The sequence below is a fragment of the Salvia miltiorrhiza genome, chromosome 7 (assembly GCF_028751815.1).
Source record: "Salvia miltiorrhiza cultivar Shanhuang (shh) chromosome 7, IMPLAD_Smil_shh, whole genome shotgun sequence".
NCBI lineage: Eukaryota > Viridiplantae > Streptophyta > Magnoliopsida > Lamiales > Lamiaceae > Salvia > Salvia miltiorrhiza.
In genome coordinates this window covers 9,747,582-9,769,280 of record NC_080393.1, presented here as the reverse complement: position 1 = coordinate 9,769,280, position 21,699 = coordinate 9,747,582, and the positions used below count along the sequence as shown (strand labels likewise).

Sequence of the window (21,699 nt, the reverse complement as noted above, 5' to 3'; positions counted from 1 at the left end):
GATCACAACACAAATTTTAACCTTTACAGAATCTATACTATATTAAAAAGGGAGTTTTCAATTTCAAATTGATTTCAAATCAATTTCAAAATTAAGTGACAATTTTGTAGTTAGAATAAAATTGAATGTTTATTTATAAGCTATATATCTATTTTTTTTCTTTTTCTTTAACTTCTTATTTTTCTATTTTTTTTCTTTTTTAAATCTGTGAAATTCGACTAATTATAAAATATTGATATGCATATCAAAAAAGCAGGACAAGAGCGGGAAGGGGAGAGAGGGCAGGGAAAGGGGGAGGGAAAAGAAAAAAGGAGAGGGAAAAGAGAAAACGGAAGAAAAGGCGCGGGCCGCGAGCTCGGGGGGAAGAGCGAGGGGGGCAAGAGCGGGGAACGGAGAGGAGACAAGAGCAAGGGGAAAAGAGGAAGGTAGGCGGAGGAGTGGAGATTAAACTAAATAGATTTATCAAATTATACTAATATTTTAGTTTTATATAATAATTAAATTAATATTAATTTTATATATAATAAAATATAAAAATATTTTTCGTGCATTGCACGAGTACAAATAATAGTTCATTTAAAAATACAAATAAAATTGAAAAAAGATGACATCGGTCCATTTAGAAATAACAAATACAGATTTGGTGTGCTCTATAACTTTAATTTGAAATCCACCTCTTATCGAGCTAGAATATAAAAAAAATTAGTATAAGTAACACCAAACACCACAGAATAAATTTAAAACATTTGAATTGGTCGACAGGGGTAAATCCGTAAATTAGTGTTCCGCCATGCGCCAGAGAATCGTGTTCTTAATGCCGGCTCGCACTAGTTCGATTCGAAGCGGGGCCCGCTTGTCCAACGTGTTCCGGATCTGGTAATTGCTGTGAAATTACTAAACTGTCAGTCACCATCAATGGCGCAATATGTCAGCTTCTAAACAAATCCTAATCGGAACGTGGAAACGTTGATTTGATTAATTGCTGCTAATTAAACCCCTAAAACAAACCTACCGCGAGATTTGGGAATTCACAACTTATTCTCCGTTGTAAATACAGAGAGAGAGAGAAAGCACTTAGTCCGCACAGTCGTACACTGAAAACCTAATGGTCTGTGAGCTTTGGTGTGGATTTATTAGGAAATGGCGTGCCGTGCTCGCATCGAATTATTCGTTCAGCTCGATCTGAGATTATTTTGATGATTTGTCGGAGTGATCGCGTGACAATCTGATTGGAGAAATTAGAGAGTTTTAATTTTTCGAATCATCGATTTTTGTGGTTTATGTTGATCGGATTTTAGATGAGTGTTTGAGGTTTGAAAAGTGGCAGTAAGTGAGCATTGGAGGTGGGGAAAATGAGCAGCAGAGGGATGAAAACTGTGGGTGTTCGCGACCTAGTCGAGGAAGCTAAGAAGCGTACTGTTTTTCTAATCGTAAGCGTTGTTGGATTGTCCTACCTCATGTCATGTAAGTGATTGTTCATCCCTTTCTTATTTTATTTTTCCTTTTTTTCAATATAAAAATGATAATCAGGTTTGAAATCACAGCCTTTACTTATTTTTGCTTATGCTCACTGCTTGTCTTTATCTTTAAGAGTCTTTGTACGAGTAACTTAGCCATCACTCTCAAGTTATTCAACTGTTTTCAGGGGAGTTCTATCTAGTTATTTCGTGATTATTGATAGTTTTCCATTTTCCTCAACAAGATTTATTGATTAAGATAAGCAAATTGATGATTGCTCTGCATAGAAATACACTTGGAGATGAGGCTACAAGAGTTTGAGATTTGGGGATTCATGGAGCTATTTGCAACAGGAACTGAATCTACATTGATGCAATTTCTCAAGTTTAATGAGAACATTTGCTTTCAAATAAAATCTTGTTTACTGTTGTTTATTGGATTATGCACTTCTTGAACTGTTTCTCAGACTCCTACCTTGATGCTGGTAGTTGTAGCTGCTAATTGAGTTTGACCTTCCTGTAACATTTTGAATTTGGGGGTGCGAAAAAAATAATTAGATAAACATAAACTAGTACATTATGCAACAATGTTCAGTTTTTGGAATCATGAACCAATTCTTTCTTCTCTAATGGCACACTACTAGTACTTGAACCCCTCAAATTCATAACATTTTTTTGAGATTGAGGGGAATAATTTATAGGAGACACACTGGTATTAGAATGATTCCCACTATCTACCGGTGAAGAGCATGAAGTCCCTTGAACTTAAACTATTGAAATTTGGGTTGTTTTGTCATTCCTCTTATCTTTTTGATTAGATATATCACTCATCATTTCCTATTTTTTTGATCTGAAAATCTTGTGGATGCCTTTCCATGCAGTCAATATTCTTTTTCACCCCATGTCGAAAAAAGAAAAAGAAAATTGTTCTATTGAAATTTAAAAGAGATTCTTCCTAGGGAAAGGTGATCAAAACTGGGCACCAATTAGTAAATGAATGAGCTTTGTTCCGATACCTTAATGCCATAGTTTCTATTCTGGTTTCTTAGCAATAGATAGAGTATCATCTTTGATAAACACGTCGAACATGTCTCATTCCTTATGGGGAAATTTCATTCTTTTGTCATGTATGCCACTTAGCAGTGCTGATGGAAACCTAATTTGAAACCTGGTATGTGAAAGGTGTGTGTTAATTATATTTGGTATCCATGTCCATGGATTCAGCTACCGTTTGGGTAATTACTCCATGAAAGGCTTCATAACATAAAGCATTTGGACATATATAGATTATACTTAATACTTATTAGAACCAACAATCTCAAACCTAGATATTGTTATCCAAAAAAATTATTGAGTCATCTTTCTTTAATGACACTTGCAAGATTCTAATTTTCTGTCCACACTGTTTGGCAATTAATTTCCTTTTGCTATTGCAGTAACAAGTTCCTCAGTTCTAGTCAACTTGCCTGCCGCTCTCTTGTTAATTATCATTCTTCGCTATTTGTCATTGGATATGGATATACGGAGGAAAACTGCAACTTACAAAAGCAAACAAACATCAGCAAACATTTCTTCTAAAAAAAATCCGCTTAAGGGCCTCAGAATTGAGACTGAAAGGTCTGACTGGAAGCATAATGTGAACTCTCCTGTTGTTGAAGATGCAATCGACCAATTCAGTAGACATATTGTCTCTGAGTGGGTGACAGATCTGTGGTACTCACGAATAACGCCAGATAGACAGGGTCCAGAAGAGCTCGTAGTGATCATGAATGGCGTAATTGGAGTTATTTCAAATCGCATGAGAAATGTTAATTTGATAGATCTTTTAACAAGGTACAATCCTCAAATATTTTACTGACCAATTTCTTCTTATCGATGTAGGGCTTGAATGACATTTTTGTACAATTATTTGCTTGCATTTTACAGGGATATCATCCGAATTGTATGTCGTAGGTTGGAGCTCTTTCGTGCAACAAAGATAAAGATTGAGAGACATCAATCAAGATTCTTGACCGTTGAGGAGCGAGATATAGAATTAAAGTCTCTTCTGGCTGCTGAGAACAAACTGCATCCCATTTTATTTTCTGCTGAAGCTGAGCATAAGGTTGTACCTCTTTTGGCATATTCCTTGTAGTCTAGCAACAATTAGCAGAAAATAGTTGCTTGCTTCCCCTAATTGACAAAGTTTTCTTTTGATTTAATTCGGAGTACAACAGGTTCTCCAGCATGTTATGGATGGCCTTATTGTACTTACATTTAAGCCAGAGGATCTGCGATGCTCTTTGTTCCGCTATATTATCAGAGAACTCCTTGCTTGTGTTGTAATAAGACCAGTTCTGAATCTTGCTAACCCCAGGTAAGCACATCATTTGTTATTATTTTTTTAACATTCTATATCTCTGTTCTTTATGCTCACAGACACTCTTTCTATTTTTTATGCTCTGCCTAATTTGTCATCTTTCTGCTGTTTCAAATTTGATGGCAGGTTTATTAATGAGAGAATAGAGTCCTTTGTTATTTCTAGAAAAGTTGAAAAAGGAAGTGTGGCGACGAATGCAGTATCAGAGTCTAGAACAAATGCACCTCCAAGGATTCCATCTGATCACGTCACACAAATAGCAGATCCTTCTGTCAAGGGTGTTGAACTGGTACAATTGAAGAAGGATGAAAAATATAAAGAGGTCAATACTCATGAATCAGATGCCATGACTAGGGAAATCCTTTCTAAGGATCCATTGCTTTCCATGGATGCACGGTCAACTCGCTCTTGGAATTCCTTTTTTCCAGACACTCATAATGGTGAGGAGAAAGGTCTTCAAAGAGAACTCTCGGGGGGAGAATGGGGTAATGCCCTAGACGTGTTCTCTCGAAGAAAAACGAAGGTCCTGGCTCCAGAACATTTCGAAAATATGTGGACAAAGGGAAGAGACTACAGAAGGAAGGAAGATACAGATACATTGGCTGATCATGCACAAAGGAACTCTGTTGTGGGGGTATCCAATTCAGCAATGCAGACAAATGGTCTTCCTGAGCAGAAGAAAAAGGAGAAGAGCACAGCAGTAAATACTATGGGGAAAGATTTGTTGGACTCTAGATTTAATAGAAAGCCAGAGGAAGACAATGCTGAATCCTTACGTGAAGAGGAAGATCATGAAAGTGTGCCTTCTGATGAGGTTGAATCCTGGAGCAGTAGTTATACTGAGGATGATGATATGAACAATGTTATGGGTCTTGACTCTCCAGGTGTTAAAGTTTGGGATGGTAAAAATAAAAGAAATTTCAGCCATATTCATCACCCCCTCGAAACTTTTGACAGGCACAAGAGCACGAAAACTAAGAACAGTCAACTTCGTTCCACACTACAGAGAACAAAGTCTGCAAAGAAAAGATCTCGATCTAGTACTAATAATGGGCAAATCTGGCAAGAGATCGAGCGAACGAGTTTTTTATTAGAAGGGCAGGATTTATTGAACTTGAACCACTCTAAAGTAACTGGCAAGCCTGGAGACTCAAGTGAGGACTCTGAGGCAGAGCTATTAGGTAGAATTAATAGTGGAGCTACAACTTCATCATCTATGTCCTATGCTTCTTTACCTGAAAGTCGAAGTCTGGCTGCTAATTCGGCAAAAACTTCAGTAATTGCTGATTCATATTTTACATTAAGATGTGAGGTACTCCAACCCCACTTTACATTTTTTGCTATTTTGACTATGCTTAATTGCATGTTCTATGCTTGAAGATGCTAAGAATACTCATTTACTTTTGCAGGTATTGGGTGCCAATATTGTAAAGAGTGGATCCAAAACCTTTGCTGTTTATTGCATTTCTGTTACAGATATGAACAGTCACAGTTGGTCTATCAAAAGAAGGTAGCATGATATCCTGTAGACTTTCTGTTATGTATTGATTCCTGCAAAATGTTCCTTTATAGCTATTTTTTTCCTTCTGTTTGGGTAATGTGATTTCATAACATATGGGTTCATGCGCTCATCCTAATAGGTAGAGTTTTAGATAAGACTTAAGTAGTTGATGTTACTTTTTTCTGTACGACATTCAAAATAAGTGGCTGTGGGGGTTGTTTGGGTAAAAAATCTTCTGTTTCACGAGAGATGGTAAATATTGAAGATGGTGAGTTCAAAATACAGTAATACCATGTCATAGAGAAAGGTTCATTTTCTAAAGCTAATGTATTTTCTGATGCCGACAGATATCAGCACTTTGTGGAGTTACATAGGCGTCTGAAAGAGTTCCCTGAATATAATCTCCATTTGCCACCAAAGCATTTCCTCTCAACTGGCTTAGATGTGTTTGTCATCCAAGAGCGATGCAAATTGCTTGACCAGTATCTGAAGGTTTACTTGAATTGATGTATCTCTATATGCATTATAATTTTGCATTTTACTTTTCATTTACATTTTCCCTCCACCACGCATAATTAATATAATAATACAGTAAATCATATCAAAACTAAAACCTAAATCAGCAACCAGAAGTAGAAGTGTGTAGCACATGGTTAGACTGGTGTGAGGGTGAGATTTAAAAGGAAACATGTTGTTACAAGTGGAAAGGGCTTTTGACATGTTTTTGAAGTTTTGAAGATACAAAAATGATTATGTTGTAATTGTTGAGCTATAAGATGTTATATGTTCTACTTTTCTACATTAGCTTTTCCTTGGGGAAGGAGAGCGCGGGAGAGACATTCCCCACAATTAACTTAAATCAACTGCTGTAAAATCTGGAAACCAAAAAGTACCAGTGTGTGGCATGCAATTCAAGGGTCGTGGCTGAAATTAAATATATTAACATGCTTTTGAGTTTTGAGATGTTTCTAATCATGTTTTATTCTTTTCTTGGTGGAGTGCTGGGGAAAAGGAGATTTTTTTTTGGGGGCGGGGGGTGTAGATTCTGGATAAGGTAGATTAATGCTTGAGAATTCTAATGATTTCTATGGCACTTTAATCAGCCTGGTAAGGTCAATATAACCTCATCATTTACTTGTTGTAGGACAATTTAGGCTTAAAAATTCTTTAATAATTTTCTTAAGAATGACCCGGTAAGCTGTTGACACCTTATTAGAGCTTAAATGCTCTGCATAGTTTAGGCATTTTAATTCTGGAAAAGTTGCGAATTCATATAAAAAATTAATTCATGCAAAGATTATGAGTTCATTTGTCTGATATTTCTACTACATTAATCTTTTATCTTAACATCTGCTCCTTTACATCACTTCTCTTGCTTGCGAACATGTAGATATTAGTTAGCCACAAGCTTCTCTGACAGCATTTTTCAAACTTATGGTTATATGGATATCAACCATCCTATACAAAGTAGTTTCATTATTGTTCAGTTTCAGATGGCTGCTAGAACACTGGTCTGGGCGATGCAGAAATTTATATGCTTTAAATAAGTCTGACCTTCAAACTTTCTCTCTTTTCACTGTTTTGCAGAAACTTCTTCAATTTCCAACAATTTCCTGCTCGATCGAAGTTTGGGATTTTCTTAGTGTCGATTCTCAGGTTTAAAATATGTGACTTACATTTTTCCAACTTGTGAGAAGCCTCATATTACTAACTACACTTTGCTTTCTATCATGAAACTCAAACTGCAGATGTATATATTTTCAGATTCATTGTCCATAATTGATACTCTTTCAGGTGAATATCTGAATAGCAAGTTTCCTTTCATCTTAATGAACCCTTTAATAGTTTTCAGCTGGTTTTGTTTCAGTTGACCTAGATGAAACAGTACACCCGAAGATCAAGGACTACAGGGATAATATAGGGCCTGCATATGACCAGTTATCATCCAAAAATGAAATTCTCAGTCATGGAAATCAAGATTCTGCTTCTCGAATCAAGGGTGACCAAGCTACTGATGGATTGGGGATGAAAGGAAAAGGTCAAGTTCCATCTTCATCAAAAAGGCCTGAAAAGGAATTCAAGAAGGGATTTGATCACTCAAATAATGACTCAGAAAACTCAGAGCAAAAGAGCGTAAAACGGTCCAGTAACTTAGAAAGGACCGTGGATAGAGACCATCAAACATCACATTCCCTTTCTGCAGAAGATTCCTCTGATCCAATGCTTCCCAGTGAGGTCATTTTCCATTTTCTTTCTTGGCCTATTTCTGTATCAGACCTAACTTTGAAAATAGTATCTTCTTATTGTTATATTGTTGCATAATGTTCGATATTTTCAGTTCAAACCATATCTATACTTTCTAATTTTAATATAATTTTGCTTCTCCTTTGATTTTTCTCCCTGAAAATTGTATTTTGCTTTTTCTCCTTTCCTATTTCCCACAGTGGGTGCCGCCTAATCTTAATGTTCCCGTATTCGATTTGGTTGATGTCATTTTACAACTTAAAGATGGTGGATGGATCAGGTATTGATTGTTGTATAAATATGGACAGGTCAATATAAGGTTTGTTTGTAATAGTTTTCCCTCGTTCTTTAAGTATGCACTATTATCGTGGTTACAGGAGAAAAGCTTTCTGGGTAGCCAAACAAGTTTTACAATTGGGAATGGGCGATGCTTTTGATGATTGGTTGATTGAGAAAATACAGCGTTTTCGTAGGGGTTCAGTGGTTGCTTCTGGAATCAGGCGGTTGGAGCAGGTAATTTGGAATCTCAATTCTATTTTACCAGTACCGTGGGCTTCCCTACTTGCTTGCAAGCAAATTCGAGCTTTAAATCTGGATGACAATGACTCAGTGTTTTGAATAATTATGAGTTCTCATTTCTCCTAGTGCTGCATGTGTTTGCTCTGACTGACCAATAAGATTATAATATTATCATTTATGACTGGTATAAATAGATACTGTGGCCTGATGGAATATTCATAACTAAGCACCCTCGGAGGCAGCGACCTCCTCCTCATACTCCATCCCCTGGGGACCAATCTCCCGCTCCATATTCTTCACCTAAAACGGAAGATCCCCCGACTCTGGAGGAAATACAAAAACAGGAAGCTGAACGGCGAGCCAAATTTGTTTATGAATTAATGATTGGTAATATTTAGTTGTCCTTTCTAATATTTATCTCATTTAGAGTCATTTGCAATGAAGTGAAAGTTATTCATCGACCTTTCTTGAACACAGTAATGAGTTTAGACATTTGCTACAGACAAGGCTCCAGCAGCTATTGTAGGCCTTGTTGGACGTAAGGAATACGAGCAATGTGCAAAAGATCTTTACTATTTCATTCAGGTTATCATTAATGTTTTGATCTACATTTGTCGTATTTAGAAGAAAGAAAGTGATGCCCTTATTTGATTTGTTCTTGCTACACTCAATCCCCTGGCATTTTTTTGTATGGTTGGTGCATTTTCTTGTTATTCTTTAGAATCATAATTGACCAACTGATGTTACTGTGCTTGCAGTCATCCGTCTTTATGAAGCAGCTAGCTTTCGATATTCTCGAGCTGCTGCTCTTGTCTTCATTTCCGGAGCTTGACCATGTTTTCAGAGAATTGGATGAGGACAAAGAGAAGTTTGGCAAACCCACATAGAGCTAGGATAAATTGAGGGATAAAGAAAGAGTGATTTCTTGCTTGAGATTATATCAGATCTATCGAGTAAGCGTGTACAGCGACATCTTTAGTTTCTCATACACCATTGGAAAAAATACCAAATACTTTGCAGCCATTTTGTGTATTCCAAAGGCTGGAGTAGAGAGTGTCCAACGCTGGTGATCGGCTCAGTAATTGGAATTGAGCGTTGTATTTCAATTTTTATTATTTTGAATCAAAGTGCATGTATAATTTTTTTGTTTATCTAATGGTTTAAAAAAAAACGAATATTATTTTTCTTTTTGTTTTTTGTAGTAAAACTAAGAATATTAGTTTCAGTATATGTGTAGTACAGCAATTTTTAGATGATGCAAAATATTGCATAACAAGGAGGGCCTTGCAAAAAAGAAGTCGAACACAAAAGCTCAAGAAAACTAGTATGGAATGCAAAAAAGAATTACACAGACGAGCACACATCGGCATACTAGCATAAACCAAAACCAGGCCTGTTTCACGTATTTTAAAAACTATCAACACTTCCTCCAAAATTTAATAAATGAATGTATGCAAGTTTACAATGGACACAAATGCAGAAACCTAGGCAAGTCTACACTGGAAGATAGCACACAATTGTGATTTGAGGAGGCACACAAACCTACCTATCTCCCTTCAACTGAACAAGAAAAATTGGCATTTAAAAGAAATTCAAGAATCCAGACAAGGAAAGGTTACATGGAGCCTTGGGAATGATAGCATAGGCCCAAGACAGACAGAGCAAGACTGTATTATGAACAAAAGGCCTAAGACGTGTGTGTGTTGGCCTAGCGGTAAGAATTAATGCCCAAGACCTGAGGTCTTGGGTTCGAGTCCTCCGTCACACGGACTTTGAATTTCTTTATTTACTTATGTAATTTATAAAAAAAAAGGTCTAAGACATAGATTAGACTACATTGTGAACAAAAAGCCTATCAAACTAGCAAAATAAGACTGCAACAGTTAGCTTGTAACAAGTTCGCTAATTTACACCGAAAATACGATAGTACCACAATCCTTTCCTCAATGAGAATTCATTAGGAATGCTGAGCCATCCTTCACATTAATAGCCAAATATTTATATTCATCCCCCCAGTCAATAATATCCTAAGTATTTTGCTACTAGTAACAATGTGTTAAAGAATATAACTATAATAAGATCAAATATTTGAAGCAAACAAGAACACAGAAGAGTAGTCTTTCAGATATCTGTATTGAAATGCAAAACAAAGTACATCAACATAATTAGCACAAAACTAAGTATCCAATTGGCAAAATTGCCTTTCAAACGGGTTTCAAAATTCATTTGCTCTCTAGTACTATAAAAATACCAAGGGAAAGTACAATCAAAAGGCACTCTCCAGATTAGGACCTTAAGCAGATGCAGCAGCTGCCTTCTTCCTTGGGGCAGCTTCGGTACCTACAATCACCACACCTTCCACATAAATATAATGCTAATCATGACTAGCAATAGAAAAGCATAATAAACCAATTTAGCAACCTTCTCTGAAATTGGTCTTGAATCTCCGGGGAACGTGGCGGAGATACCTCATGCGTCCAGTGCCAGTTGTCTTTCGGCGAATGGCCTTCACACTCCAGTTGTCTAAAGCAAAATTTGACACAAGCAATCACTCAGCTCATTGAAACAAAAATACACACTTGACCACGCAAATCAATCAAATAAAGAACTCTACTCTACTAAACAGCAAATTGACACTGCACTCCAACATGAAAAAGAGAAGGCACCCACATCCATACATATTGATATAGCAAACGCGGATTCCGCAATCACTTGCTCTAAAATTTTATAGTGCAGTCACAACAAAGCCAAAAGATAATCACAGAAACAGAAACACGGAATTGACAAGAATAAATTGAATAACAAAGATATATTTGAACGACTTACATGTCCTCTTGCGAGCAGCAGGATAAGCACAGGCGGAGCAGCGGCTCTTCTGGAGGTGAAAGCTGCGGCGGCCGCACCTAACACACAGTGTGTGTGTCTTGTTCCTCCTCTTTCCAAAGCTCCCCGTTCCCTTGCCCTACAAATTCAAGCACACGCACATTACGACTTAAGTCGAGATAGATCTAATCGGATTTCATATACGGAAATAACTACGCGCAGAGGAGTGTTGAGGTTACCATCGCTGTAAAGTTGCAGAAACCCTAACTTCTTGGCTGAGGTGAACGATCGAAGAAATGAAAGCGGCGTTGCGATGAGTGCTTTTATATGAAGAGCGAAGCCAATATGATGCGAGAAAAGGGGTTTTAGGGTTGGTTTTATGAATATTGGTCTCCAAAATGGGCTGTATTTGGGCTTTGAGCTGATAGTGTATCATTGGCCCATTAAACATTTAATTAAATAAAAAAATGCATCAACAAAGTAAAACAACGAATAGAAAATAAAATAAAATAAAAAATTTAAGTGATTTTGCCCACTATTATTTTAACGCGGGAAAATTGAACTCAACCGTGAAAGCTTAGCAGCTGATTTCCCAGTTGAGTACAACTCGATAAGCTGTGAGTACTCACAAATGGAGGAGAACGGCGAAATGGAATTCCCAGCATTCCCCTACAAACCCTACTCAATACAGCTGGATTTCATGAAATTCCTTTACGAATCGCTCAACAGAGGTGGGCTCTCGATGCTGGAAAGCCCCACCGGTACGTATTTTGCCACTTGCGCGGCTCGATTGTTGGTTCTCGCATTTACATGCGCATTTGATTTTCATTAGCGATTGAATGCCGTTTCCCTTGTTTGGTTTCCTTATTTTTTTTGGCTATTTATTTGTTTGTTTATTATTTTTGTAATTTTGTTTATTTCTTGTAAGATGTTAGTGGGATTGATTGATAGTTGGGTTGTTGCAGGGACTGGAAAAACCTTAAGCATGATATGCAGTGCACTGCAGTGGCATGATGATAGAAAGAAATTGGATAGTGCGGAGAAAAATGAGAAGGAGAAGTTGGGCGAAGGTAATGATGGTGATGAGCCGGATTGGCTTAGAAATTTTATGCCAAATAAAGAAGCTGATGTAGTCGAGAGTACAAATGTAATGCATAAGAGGAAAAGTGGATCTCGTTTGAAGGAAAAGGGAGAAAATGTTAGAGATTTATCTAGTTATAGTAGTGGTGAAGGTGAAAAGGGGAAGGGGAATAGCAAGGAGGAGAGTAGCGCGAAGGGGAAAGGTGGGAGTGAGGTGGATGATGCGGAGTTTTTGATGGAAGAGTATGACAGCGAATCAGAAATAGGTGGGAAATCGAAGAGGAAGAATGGTGGAGGGGATGATATGTTGTCGAGTGAAGAAGAAGACGAAGTAGATGAGCTGGTTGGGAAGGAAGAGGAGTCGCGAGCGAAGATCTACTTTTGCAGTCGGACACATTCACAGCTTTCACAGTTCATGAAAGAGATGAGGAAGACTAAATTTGCTAGTGAGTTGAAGGTTGTTTGCTTGGGCTCTAGGAAGAATCTCTGTATCAATGAAGGTATGATAATGTACTAGTCTAAGTGTTAGAGCTTGTACTGTTAGTAGAAGATGTTTGACTTCAAAATGCTGAACCTTCACTTTCAGAGGTGTTGAAGCTGGGGGCATCCAATCGTATCAATGAGAAATGCTTGGCGCTCCAAAAAAATAAGAAGGATGAAGCTTCTAAAATGAAGGTATATAGATGCTTTATCTTAAATATAATAATCCATACATTTTAATGCACATTAAAAAAATTTATTGTTTCCATATGGTGTCCCACATATTGTTTATGTTCTACAAACTTTTGTAAGAAGCATGAATATTTCTCAACTATGAATCTTCCATTTCATATACATCATGCAGATCATTATATGTTATTTAAATCCTAACATGAGATGCTCTATGATAGTACACCCCTTGATATTAATTTGAGGCAATCGTAGCCATGGTTATCTGCAGCCTCGTTGGTTATGGAACCTTGAAATCATTTATTGATCTAGTGACTAAACTGGACACAAGGCTTCTTGTATATTCGTGACTGAGAGTTTTTATACTTTATCCCTGCCATGAAAATAGTATTCTGTTTTATTGAAGCCCTCTTTTATTATTAGCAGAAGTTGGGTTCTGGAAAAAGGATTCGTTGCAACAAATCTTCTTCTGGATGTCCAATGCTAAGAAGAAGGAAAATAGAGGAGTTCGCAAATGAAATTATTCAAATGGAGGCTCTTGACATTGAAGATCTTGTCCATATTGGACGTGATATAGGAGGTTGCCCATATTATGGTTCAAGAAAAATGTTGCCTGCAGCTGATCTCGTGGTTCTTCCATATCAGTCTCTTCTTTCAAAATCATCACGTGAATCATTGGGTTTAAATCTAAAAGACAGTGTTATTATCATAGATGAAGCTCATAATCTAGCAGACACTCTCATCAGTATGTATGATGCAAGAATCTCATGGTCCCAGGTACAATACTATTGTTATTTTATCTGGCATTGATAAAAGAGTTCTAAGAAAGTTCTTCATCGTATCTCTAGATAGCTGTTAAGTCCTGCATATTGTTAGATTGCTTCTTTACCAATAATTCTCTCTTTTAGTCACGGGTCTGTTTGTAATTTTGGCAATTGTATCTCATCCTTTGCAGTTGAAACAATTGCAGTCTCACTTAGATGGATATTACCAAAGATTTTGCAATGTTCTAGGACCAGGAAACCGGAGATATATCCAGACTTTGATGACCATCACTCGGGCCTTTTTACGAATGTTGTCTGATGTGAAGCAGGTGAACCGTGCTGACCTTCCAGTTCCATGTGATACAATGACCATCAACGAATTTTTGTTTGCTCTGAATATTGACAACATAAACCTTGTCAAACTGTTACAATACGTGAAAGAAAGCAACATAATTTATAAGGTAAAATTGTTTCCGAGTCTTAGTTAACATTTCCTTCATCACCCAGTTTTACAATTTGAATGTTCTTATATTTCTTAGGTCTGTGGATACGGAGATAAACTTGTCATATCTCAAAATACCAGTCCTGGTGGAGATGATGAAATTAATGAGGAAAGTGCAATCTCTGGTTTCAGAGCATTAGCTGATATGCTTTCCTCTTTGATCAATAATAACAGCGATGGAAAAATGATAGTCTCAAGACCGATGCAGACATGTAATGGTCTAGAAGGAGGGTATGTAAAGTATGTTATGCTGACTGGAGAGAAAATATTTTCTGAGGTTTGTCTGACTGCTATTACTATTTGATTGTGGAATTATTTAGACAAATTTTTACTTCTAATCGTTGTAAAATTCCTTTTGGGTAGGTGGTAGATCAATCCCATGCTGTCGTCTTGGCTGGTGGAACCTTACAACCTATAGAGGAAACAAAGGAAAGACTTTTTCGGTCTCTACAGTCAAATGAGTTACCCTTTTTTTCATGTGGGCACATAGTTCCTTCTAAAAATATTTTGCCAGTTGCTGTTAAACTTGGGCCTTCTGGTCAGTCTTTTGATTTTAGCTACAAAGCTAGGAGCTCATCAACCATGGTGAGGAATCCTCCTCTTCACTATGTGATTCTGACATGAATAAATAAGTTTAGTTTCCTGGTTGACCTTTTACATATATCAATTGAACTTGTGTTTCCAGTATTACTGTTCCTAAGCGTCTTAATCTTTTTCCGGTGATTAACTACGGCATTTTGGACTTTAATCACAGATTGAGGAGCTAGGTCTTCTGCTGTCTAATCTAGTGACAATTGTTCCAGAAGGTGTAGTTGTATTTTTCTCATCATTCGAGTATGAAAGCCAGGTCTATGATGCATGGAAGGAATCAGGAATTGTTTCAAGGATTATGAAGAAGAAGCGCATTTTCAGAGAGCCAAGAAAGAGTACGGATGTTGAAGCTGTATTGAGAGAATACAAAGGAACAATTGACGCGTTGTCCATCACAGGTTCCACATCTTGCAACGGTGCAATCCTCCTTGCCATTGTTGGGGGCAAGATATCCGAAGGCATCAATTTCAGTGATGGGGCTGGTCGGTGCATAGTAATGGTTGGATTACCCTATCCTAGCCCATCAGATGTTGAGTTGATAGAGAGGGTGAAGCATATTGAGGGTCTTGGGAAGACAATCCCAAGTGAAACTGAGTGTCGTGGTAGGGATGCCGAGACTGGGCTTCAAATCCTTAAAAGGTGTAAAGGAAGAGGAAAAGAGTACTACGAAAATCTTTGCATGAAAGCTGTGAATCAATCCATTGGTAAGTGCTGCTACAGAAAAATCTCTGCTGAAAATCATTTATGCTTTCCTCATTATGCTGTGAACATTGAGATCTGTCTATGTTAATTATCTCAAGATGTTTAATTTTTCTCATGCAAATCAACCTTCTTTGCCAGAGCTGCTTTATTTTAGTATGTTCTATATAATCTACATTGGTTTGAAATTAATTCAAGAATTTCTTGATTGGGATTGTAGGTAGAGCAATTCGGCATGTGAATGATTATGCAGCAATATTGTTGGTGGATGCACGTTATGCTTCTGATTCCATGAAGAAAAACTCTTCCCACCCAACTGACAAGCTGCCACAGTGGATCAAAACTCATCTGGTTCCTACAACTGGTAAGTATGGTGAAGTTCACAGATTGTTGCATCAGTTTTTCAAATCTCACAAGAATAAGGAAGCAACAAGTAAATAATTGAACAGCAGAAATTGATAGTATTTAGCTGAAAGGATTTTTGGAGTATAGTTTGTATATATCTGTTCTGTTATATGTAACTATTTACTAATCTTGCTATCATGATGTCCCAAGTTCATTTCTTGGCCTGCTATTAAAATGTGCGTGTGTGTGTGTGTGAAAGGGTTTAGGTGGTAGAAGTTGATATAGAGATATAGGTGGATTGGGTTCATTTTTACTTTAATATTTCTAAGATAACTTTGCACCTCTCTCCGATAAAAAAATTTAGGTGGAAAAGTAAGTACCAATTGTTTGAAATACATGAAATATTGAATTTTAATAAACAACTTGCAAATTACTTGAGTCTAAGTTGTCCATAAACTTTTTTTTTAGTCAAATAAATAAATAATTGTGTCTGTATCTCAATTCGATAAAAACTCTATTTGAAGTCGATTAATGAAGCTTGTTAAATAATTAAGTCAAGCTCAGTACACATCTTGTTGCTTTGTCTGCAAGATCAATAAATGGGCCAGCTTGAAGTATAAAATTATTAACCTAATCGTCATAAGAAAATAATAAATTTACGCTATATTTTTATAATAAATAAACTTAAAATTTGAAGGAAATAATGAATACTTAAATTTATGTTTAGAAAGCTGGATTATCCTACCTCTCGATGTTTTTTTGGGAGTCGGAATGACTTATTCTGAGAAAGTGACTATTTTTCAGCCATATGTAGTTCTTCGTAAATAATAATAATAATAATAATAATAATAATAATAATAATAATAATAATAATATATAACTGTATGAAAGTGACTGCCCCGTGCAGCAATTAAAATCATTATTATCAGTTGTTATAATCAGATTGGCTATCATCCCACTTCTCAACAAACATGAGGTGCCTACCACTAACCTTCTTATTATGCTATAGATTGGTACCCCAACTGCATCTCCTCCAATCAATGCTCCTACAAACCTTGCTCAAACATTTTCTCATTATTACAACTTCTACAAGTTGTTCATTCAACATTTGGATTAATGATCATCAGAATATAACATAATCACATCCAATTCTTCATTGTGTCTACTCCCTCCCCCATTATCCCATTCATTATTTTGTGACCATTTGGCCGCAAAAATGATTAATGCACTCTCACTTTGATTGGAGTTCCGCAAGAACGACAAATGAAACGCCAAGATAACTAGAAATTAAGATATCAATAGAAGATGATGTACTCAAATTCGTTTTATATAGTATTAAAAAAAGGAAGTAATTCAAGGTGATGATTCTTGAGCCACATCTTACTTTGTTATATAACCAAACTACTTTTGTCATTCCTGAATAAGTATCTCATGCCATCAACATAGCAAGAAAATGAATAAATTTACTCTTATTATTAGGAAATAACACACACACAATCACGAAAAGAACACATAATTCATTACCGAGTTAATCTCTATGAGATTACATCTGACGGCGATGTCAAGCGTTGTTTTTCACTATAATTATCAGATACCAAATACAATGAGAGAACATCTACTTATAAAAGCAATTAACTGAGCTATAAAACCTCCACTAATTAGTAACTTCAGGCTCCATACTCTAATATTAATACCTATAATTGTTTGAATCTCAGTAACATTCTGTATATCTCTATTTTTAAATGAAATATTATTCCTCCATCCCGCTAAAAATGACTTGTTTTCTATTTTGGATCGTCTCATTAAAGATGACTAATTTCTGTAAAGGACAATATTTGGATTGCCCTTTCACTTTTATTCAATTTACACATTCTTATTACGAAAATAAGTGAGGCATATTTAATTGAAAGGAGAGAATAGTCTTTGTAGAAAGGAAGGAGTACCTTTTTGATAATCAGCTAGCCTCAAGGAGACAGCAGCAGTGTGGACCAAAAAGCAGATAAATTTGTCCCATTCATTCCCATTGCCATTCGTCTCAAGGTATGTGAAAGAAACTTCCATCTCTTTTTGTTTTCCACCAAAGCACATTCCAATTTGGAAGTTTTGTGATAAAAAGATGAGCAGCAAGCAGCCACAAATGCTCATGAAATCAACCCTCCACAAGACCAAGAAATTTTTCACCAAAACCCCCACAAATTCCAAAATCATCATGGATGAAGCTGTATTGCCAAAGAAGAAAGAGTGGACGAGGGCGAGAAAGTGGTCGTCAGCTGAGAAGCAGGAAGATGATTTGGCGCAGAAGATAGAAGATTTGGAGATGATGATGATGGAGTTGAACGATTGGGATCACGCGCTAGACGTGGAGGAGGCGCTGCATTACTACTCGCGCCTCACATGCCCGGCTTACGTACAAATTGTAGACCAGTTTTTCATGGACATGTATTCGGAATTCCACGCTTCAATGAGGAAACTGGCGCCCCACAGCAATTACAGCTCAATGAGAAGTCTTGCACCTTTAAAGCTATGAAATTTCTAAGCCTTTCTATTTTGAAACATGAATTAATGCTTATGTATTGTGTAATAGCATGTATTTTTTTTTTCTTGGAATAATTTTTTGTTGATTACTAGTGTGCTGCTGGAAATTGTACTCGATTATTATACTCCATCTATCTATTAACTCTTTTATTTTCAATTTAATTAGTACACTCAATATTTGTAAAAAAAGTCATCTAATAAATTACTTTATATACATTTCCCAATCATATATTAAAACCGGTGCCCATCAAACCACATGCACCACACTTTTTGTTGACCGGTGGTAACATATATAAATCTAAAATTAGTAAGAATGTAATAACCTGTTATTGCTAACAATCAAGGGAAGGCAGGGATAAACTAATATTAATGGAGCATTAATTAGTACTTGGGCTAAAAAGTGATGGGAATATATGTGATTCTTTGCGTTTCGAAGTAGCAACAATTGGCTACTGCCTCCTAAACAGAGTGATGCAAATCATAGGTTGAGATGGGTAGTACAAAAAATTGAATCTTTCATAATTAGGAAAAGTGTGACTTTTACTATACCATTGGACAAACATATTTTGTGTGTGTGTGTGTGGACAAACATTAGACAAGCGTCTTAAAAAAGTACAATTTCTGATAATTATGCTACTTAATTCGTTAATTCTAATACAAGCAAGAGAGAAACTGCAGAGCCGAAACATATATGAACAAATTTATTATTAGTACTATATTTGTAATTACAAATTACCCTGTTATGAAATAGTTTTGTGGCAATGCTACAATTAAGGCATTTCATACCCGTCAAATTTTCATTTAAATATGCTTGGTTAAATGATGCATGATTGAGGCGCAGAAGCCAACATGATTTCTCTCAAAATATAAGGTACAATTAATAAATTCCCAAACAACTATTGATTTATTAAAACTAAGAAAATTATAGAAACAAAATAAGCGATAACATTGTCTAATAGCTGAAAAAAAAAAAAAAACAAAGGAAAAGAAATAAAGCGAGTGTCTAAAATAAGTATGGCCTAATCTAATGAAGAGCGAGCAGTGAGGTGGTGCAGAAGATCAAAGATTATTAGGGCAACGGAGGTCGAAAAACATGTGATACATCACATATTTGGCCATTATTCTATACGCTTCTTGTGTCAAATGCATCCCATCCCAACTAATGTGTCGATCTGGCTCCGCACACGCAGAAACACCTTCTGCTCCACACATTCTTGATAAGTCCAAGTTGAAGTAGCTGCTTACATCCAAGTTGAAGGATCCCTCTCCGCTGCCACAGCACGCCTGTATGCTATCAATCACTGCATTAATCAATTCATATATCAGTCTCATATATATTCCTAATTTTACTTTCTATATAATTTTATTATTTTTAGTTAAATACTTACCACCAACGGAGTAATATACGATGGATCGGTAAGCAGTGTAATAATCCGCAAAGGCAACAATAGCATTGGGGCTTTCTTCTTGGTTGAATTTGTCGATTGCTTGTCGGAGTTGAACGTTATGGTAGATTGCGAGATCATCACTCCACTCATACATGTCAGGTTTGTCGGAGAAAGTCATCTGAAAAATTGGAAGCTGGTAGACGCTGTAGAGTCCAGGCACCACCACCTTTTTCGCTCCTAAACTAACCACTCTCTGCAACGAACACAAATATCAGATATGCGATTGATATCAAAATCACAACAATTAATGTGTCGTGACTTAAACTTACACGAACAGCAGCCATAATCGCATCTACAACTCTAGGCATTAATTTACTTCTTATTTCTTGCATTGATTTTCCTTGAAACAGGGCATTGAAGTAGTCGCTCCCACCAAACGGCCCCAATATAAACAGTGAGTTGTGGAGTTTGCCGCCGCAATCTGATGATCAATAGCCAATCAATTGATGTGAGATCGAATTAGAGTTATAAAGTTAATGAAATTGGAGATTTGAATTAATGTTAATGAGTTACCTGTTTGATTGTTGCAGAGGGAGTGGAAATAGGCAGACATCCAATCCAATTGCACCGATAGAGAATTGTTTGTCTTGGACGATGAAATATTAAGATCGGCCAATGCATTGGACGGCAAGGCAGTGGAGCCTGCGACGGCGAAGTTTACGCCGTGACTGAAATCAGCACTGCACTGTTTGAAGGGCGGCAGTAGAGGAAGACCAGCTTCCATTGCTGCAAACAGATGATTACTTAATTCAATTTCATGAAGAAATTAATTATTAGAAGAACAATTAAGTAATTCATCAATGCATATATACCAAGGTAGTCGATGATGAGCTTGCCATTGGAGGCTCGGCCAGTGGGACCATCGGGAAAGCTCTCTCCATAAGGTAGGCTTGCGAAAGAGGTGGTGCTGCTGTTTTCACGAATCAGATTTCCGACGTCAGAAATAGAATCGCCGAGTTGATAAATTTGACGGACGTTACATCTCCGTAGCAGCCCGGCATTGCAGCTTTCGATGTCGTCGAATATTCCTTGTCCGTATTTGAAAAACTCATCGTAATTGCAGATTCTCGGCAACTCTACATAAGACGGTGGCTCAACAGTCGGAGGCGCGGCAAACGAAGAGCAAGAAGCAACCAAGAAATTGAAAAACAAAACTGCGGTCAGAAATTTGTTGAGTATCGAAGCCATATTTCCTTACTAAGAAGCAATATTAGAAGATAATGAACATGAATTAATATGAGAAAGAAGCATTGGCATCTAGTTTATTTATAAGTGCAAAACATTCAGATTCGATTAGGACTAGGCTTAATACTCAGACGTAATCCCACTCAAACTCCAAAGCGGAATCGATATTTAATAGATTTGTTAATTAGTCCCCTTATATAATTACAAATTCAATTGTACATGGGATGTATTAATTAATCAATAATTAATAATGTGTACTTGTTAATTAGTCCCCTTATATGATCAATATTATGAATTCACTGAACTGATTGTGAATTCAATAACATTAACAACACAAATTCACATTAAAAAAAATTTCAAAAATTTTCATAATTTCTATTGATAACTGATAAACACTTATTTTGCATTGTTTTGGTATATTATTACTTTAAGTGTTGGAATTGTGATTGAATGTGATATATATGAGAGTGTAGTTTTGGCTATTTTAGTGCAAATTTGAGCGTTATGATCGTACAATCTTGATAATCTATATATATATATAAAAGCTGAGCCTTAGCCTACATGAGTTTTGGCGGGAAAATGTATCATTGCTTTAACCATTATGTTTTAGTTTATCATAAGTCTGCTGTACAATAATCTTAATATTCAGAGGATACACATCTCAAGAAAATACTTTGGCTCCAAGGAATTCCCACAAATCAAGGGATGCTTTGGCTCCAAGAAATGATCTAATATAAATATCAGTTCAGCCTCACAAATTCTCAATCATTCGGCCATTCCCATAAATCAGGGGAGAGAAGAGAAGATAAGAGGGAGTAAGATGTTAGTGGTTATGGCCGATCAGAATTATGAAGAAGTGAAAGAGAAATAAACAATGAAAAAGAAGCTACTGTAAAGGGATTGTGGCTGGACGACGCTGCCGGGCGCCGCCTGCGCCACAGCGGCCGGCGATGAGAGAGCAAAGTGGCGGCGACGGCG

The 21,699-nt window shown here is 36.7% G+C and overlaps 5 protein-coding genes across 6 annotated transcripts; 3 read left to right on the top strand and 2 right to left on the bottom strand.

Annotated features, from left to right (window-relative positions):
* The first annotated feature begins 922 nt into the window (after positions 1-922).
* Positions 923-9,270, top strand: LOC130992439 (uncharacterized). 2 transcript variants are annotated; one of them, XM_057917064.1, is made up of 15 exons: positions 923-1,464; positions 2,894-3,290; positions 3,384-3,561; positions 3,674-3,813; positions 3,943-5,128; positions 5,226-5,326; positions 5,665-5,809; positions 6,905-6,973; positions 7,066-7,111; positions 7,185-7,552; positions 7,762-7,841; positions 7,939-8,074; positions 8,275-8,467; positions 8,583-8,665; positions 8,839-9,270. In XM_057917064.1, the coding sequence occupies exons 1-15, from the start codon at positions 1,353-1,355 to the stop codon at positions 8,965-8,967; spliced, it is 3,363 nt and encodes a 1,120-aa protein (XP_057773047.1). In that variant the 5' UTR covers positions 923-1,352; the 3' UTR covers positions 8,968-9,270. The 2 variants fall into 2 exon arrangements, with proteins under 2 accessions (XP_057773047.1, XP_057773048.1); XM_057917065.1 differs by having other exon boundaries at positions 8,558-8,665; positions 8,839-8,905.
* Positions 9,271-10,194: 924 nt separating this feature from the next.
* LOC130992442 (60S ribosomal protein L37-3) lies at positions 10,195-11,293 on the bottom strand. The gene is made up of 4 exons (XM_057917069.1): positions 11,143-11,293; positions 10,907-11,042; positions 10,502-10,603; positions 10,195-10,420 (listed from the first exon to the last, which is right to left on the bottom strand). The coding sequence occupies exons 1-4, from the start codon at positions 11,143-11,145 to the stop codon at positions 10,374-10,376; spliced, it is 288 nt and encodes a 95-aa protein (XP_057773052.1). The 5' UTR covers positions 11,146-11,293; the 3' UTR covers positions 10,195-10,373.
* Positions 11,294-11,398: 105 nt separating this feature from the next.
* Positions 11,399-18,245, top strand: LOC130992440 (uncharacterized). Its single transcript, XM_057917066.1, has 10 exons — positions 11,399-11,664; positions 11,869-12,483; positions 12,570-12,658; positions 13,079-13,429; positions 13,608-13,877; positions 13,956-14,195; positions 14,282-14,503; positions 14,673-15,213; positions 15,429-15,572; positions 17,474-18,245. The coding sequence occupies exons 1-10, from the start codon at positions 11,535-11,537 to the stop codon at positions 17,554-17,556; spliced, it is 2,685 nt and encodes an 894-aa protein (XP_057773049.1). The 5' UTR covers positions 11,399-11,534; the 3' UTR covers positions 17,557-18,245.
* On the top strand, positions 17,670-18,245 carry LOC130992441 (uncharacterized). The gene has a single exon (XM_057917068.1). It carries the CDS (start codon positions 17,670-17,672, stop codon positions 18,078-18,080), a length of 411 nt encoding a protein of 136 aa, XP_057773051.1. The 3' UTR covers positions 18,081-18,245.
* Positions 18,246-18,918: 673 nt separating this feature from the next.
* Positions 18,919-20,779, bottom strand: LOC130992438 (acetylajmalan esterase-like). The gene is made up of 5 exons (XM_057917063.1): positions 20,349-20,779; positions 20,050-20,262; positions 19,806-19,957; positions 19,477-19,729; positions 18,919-19,389 (listed from the first exon to the last, which is right to left on the bottom strand). The coding sequence occupies exons 1-5, from the start codon at positions 20,722-20,724 to the stop codon at positions 19,148-19,150; spliced, it is 1,236 nt and encodes a 411-aa protein (XP_057773046.1). The 5' UTR covers positions 20,725-20,779; the 3' UTR covers positions 18,919-19,147.
* Positions 20,780-21,699: the final 920 nt, after the last annotated feature.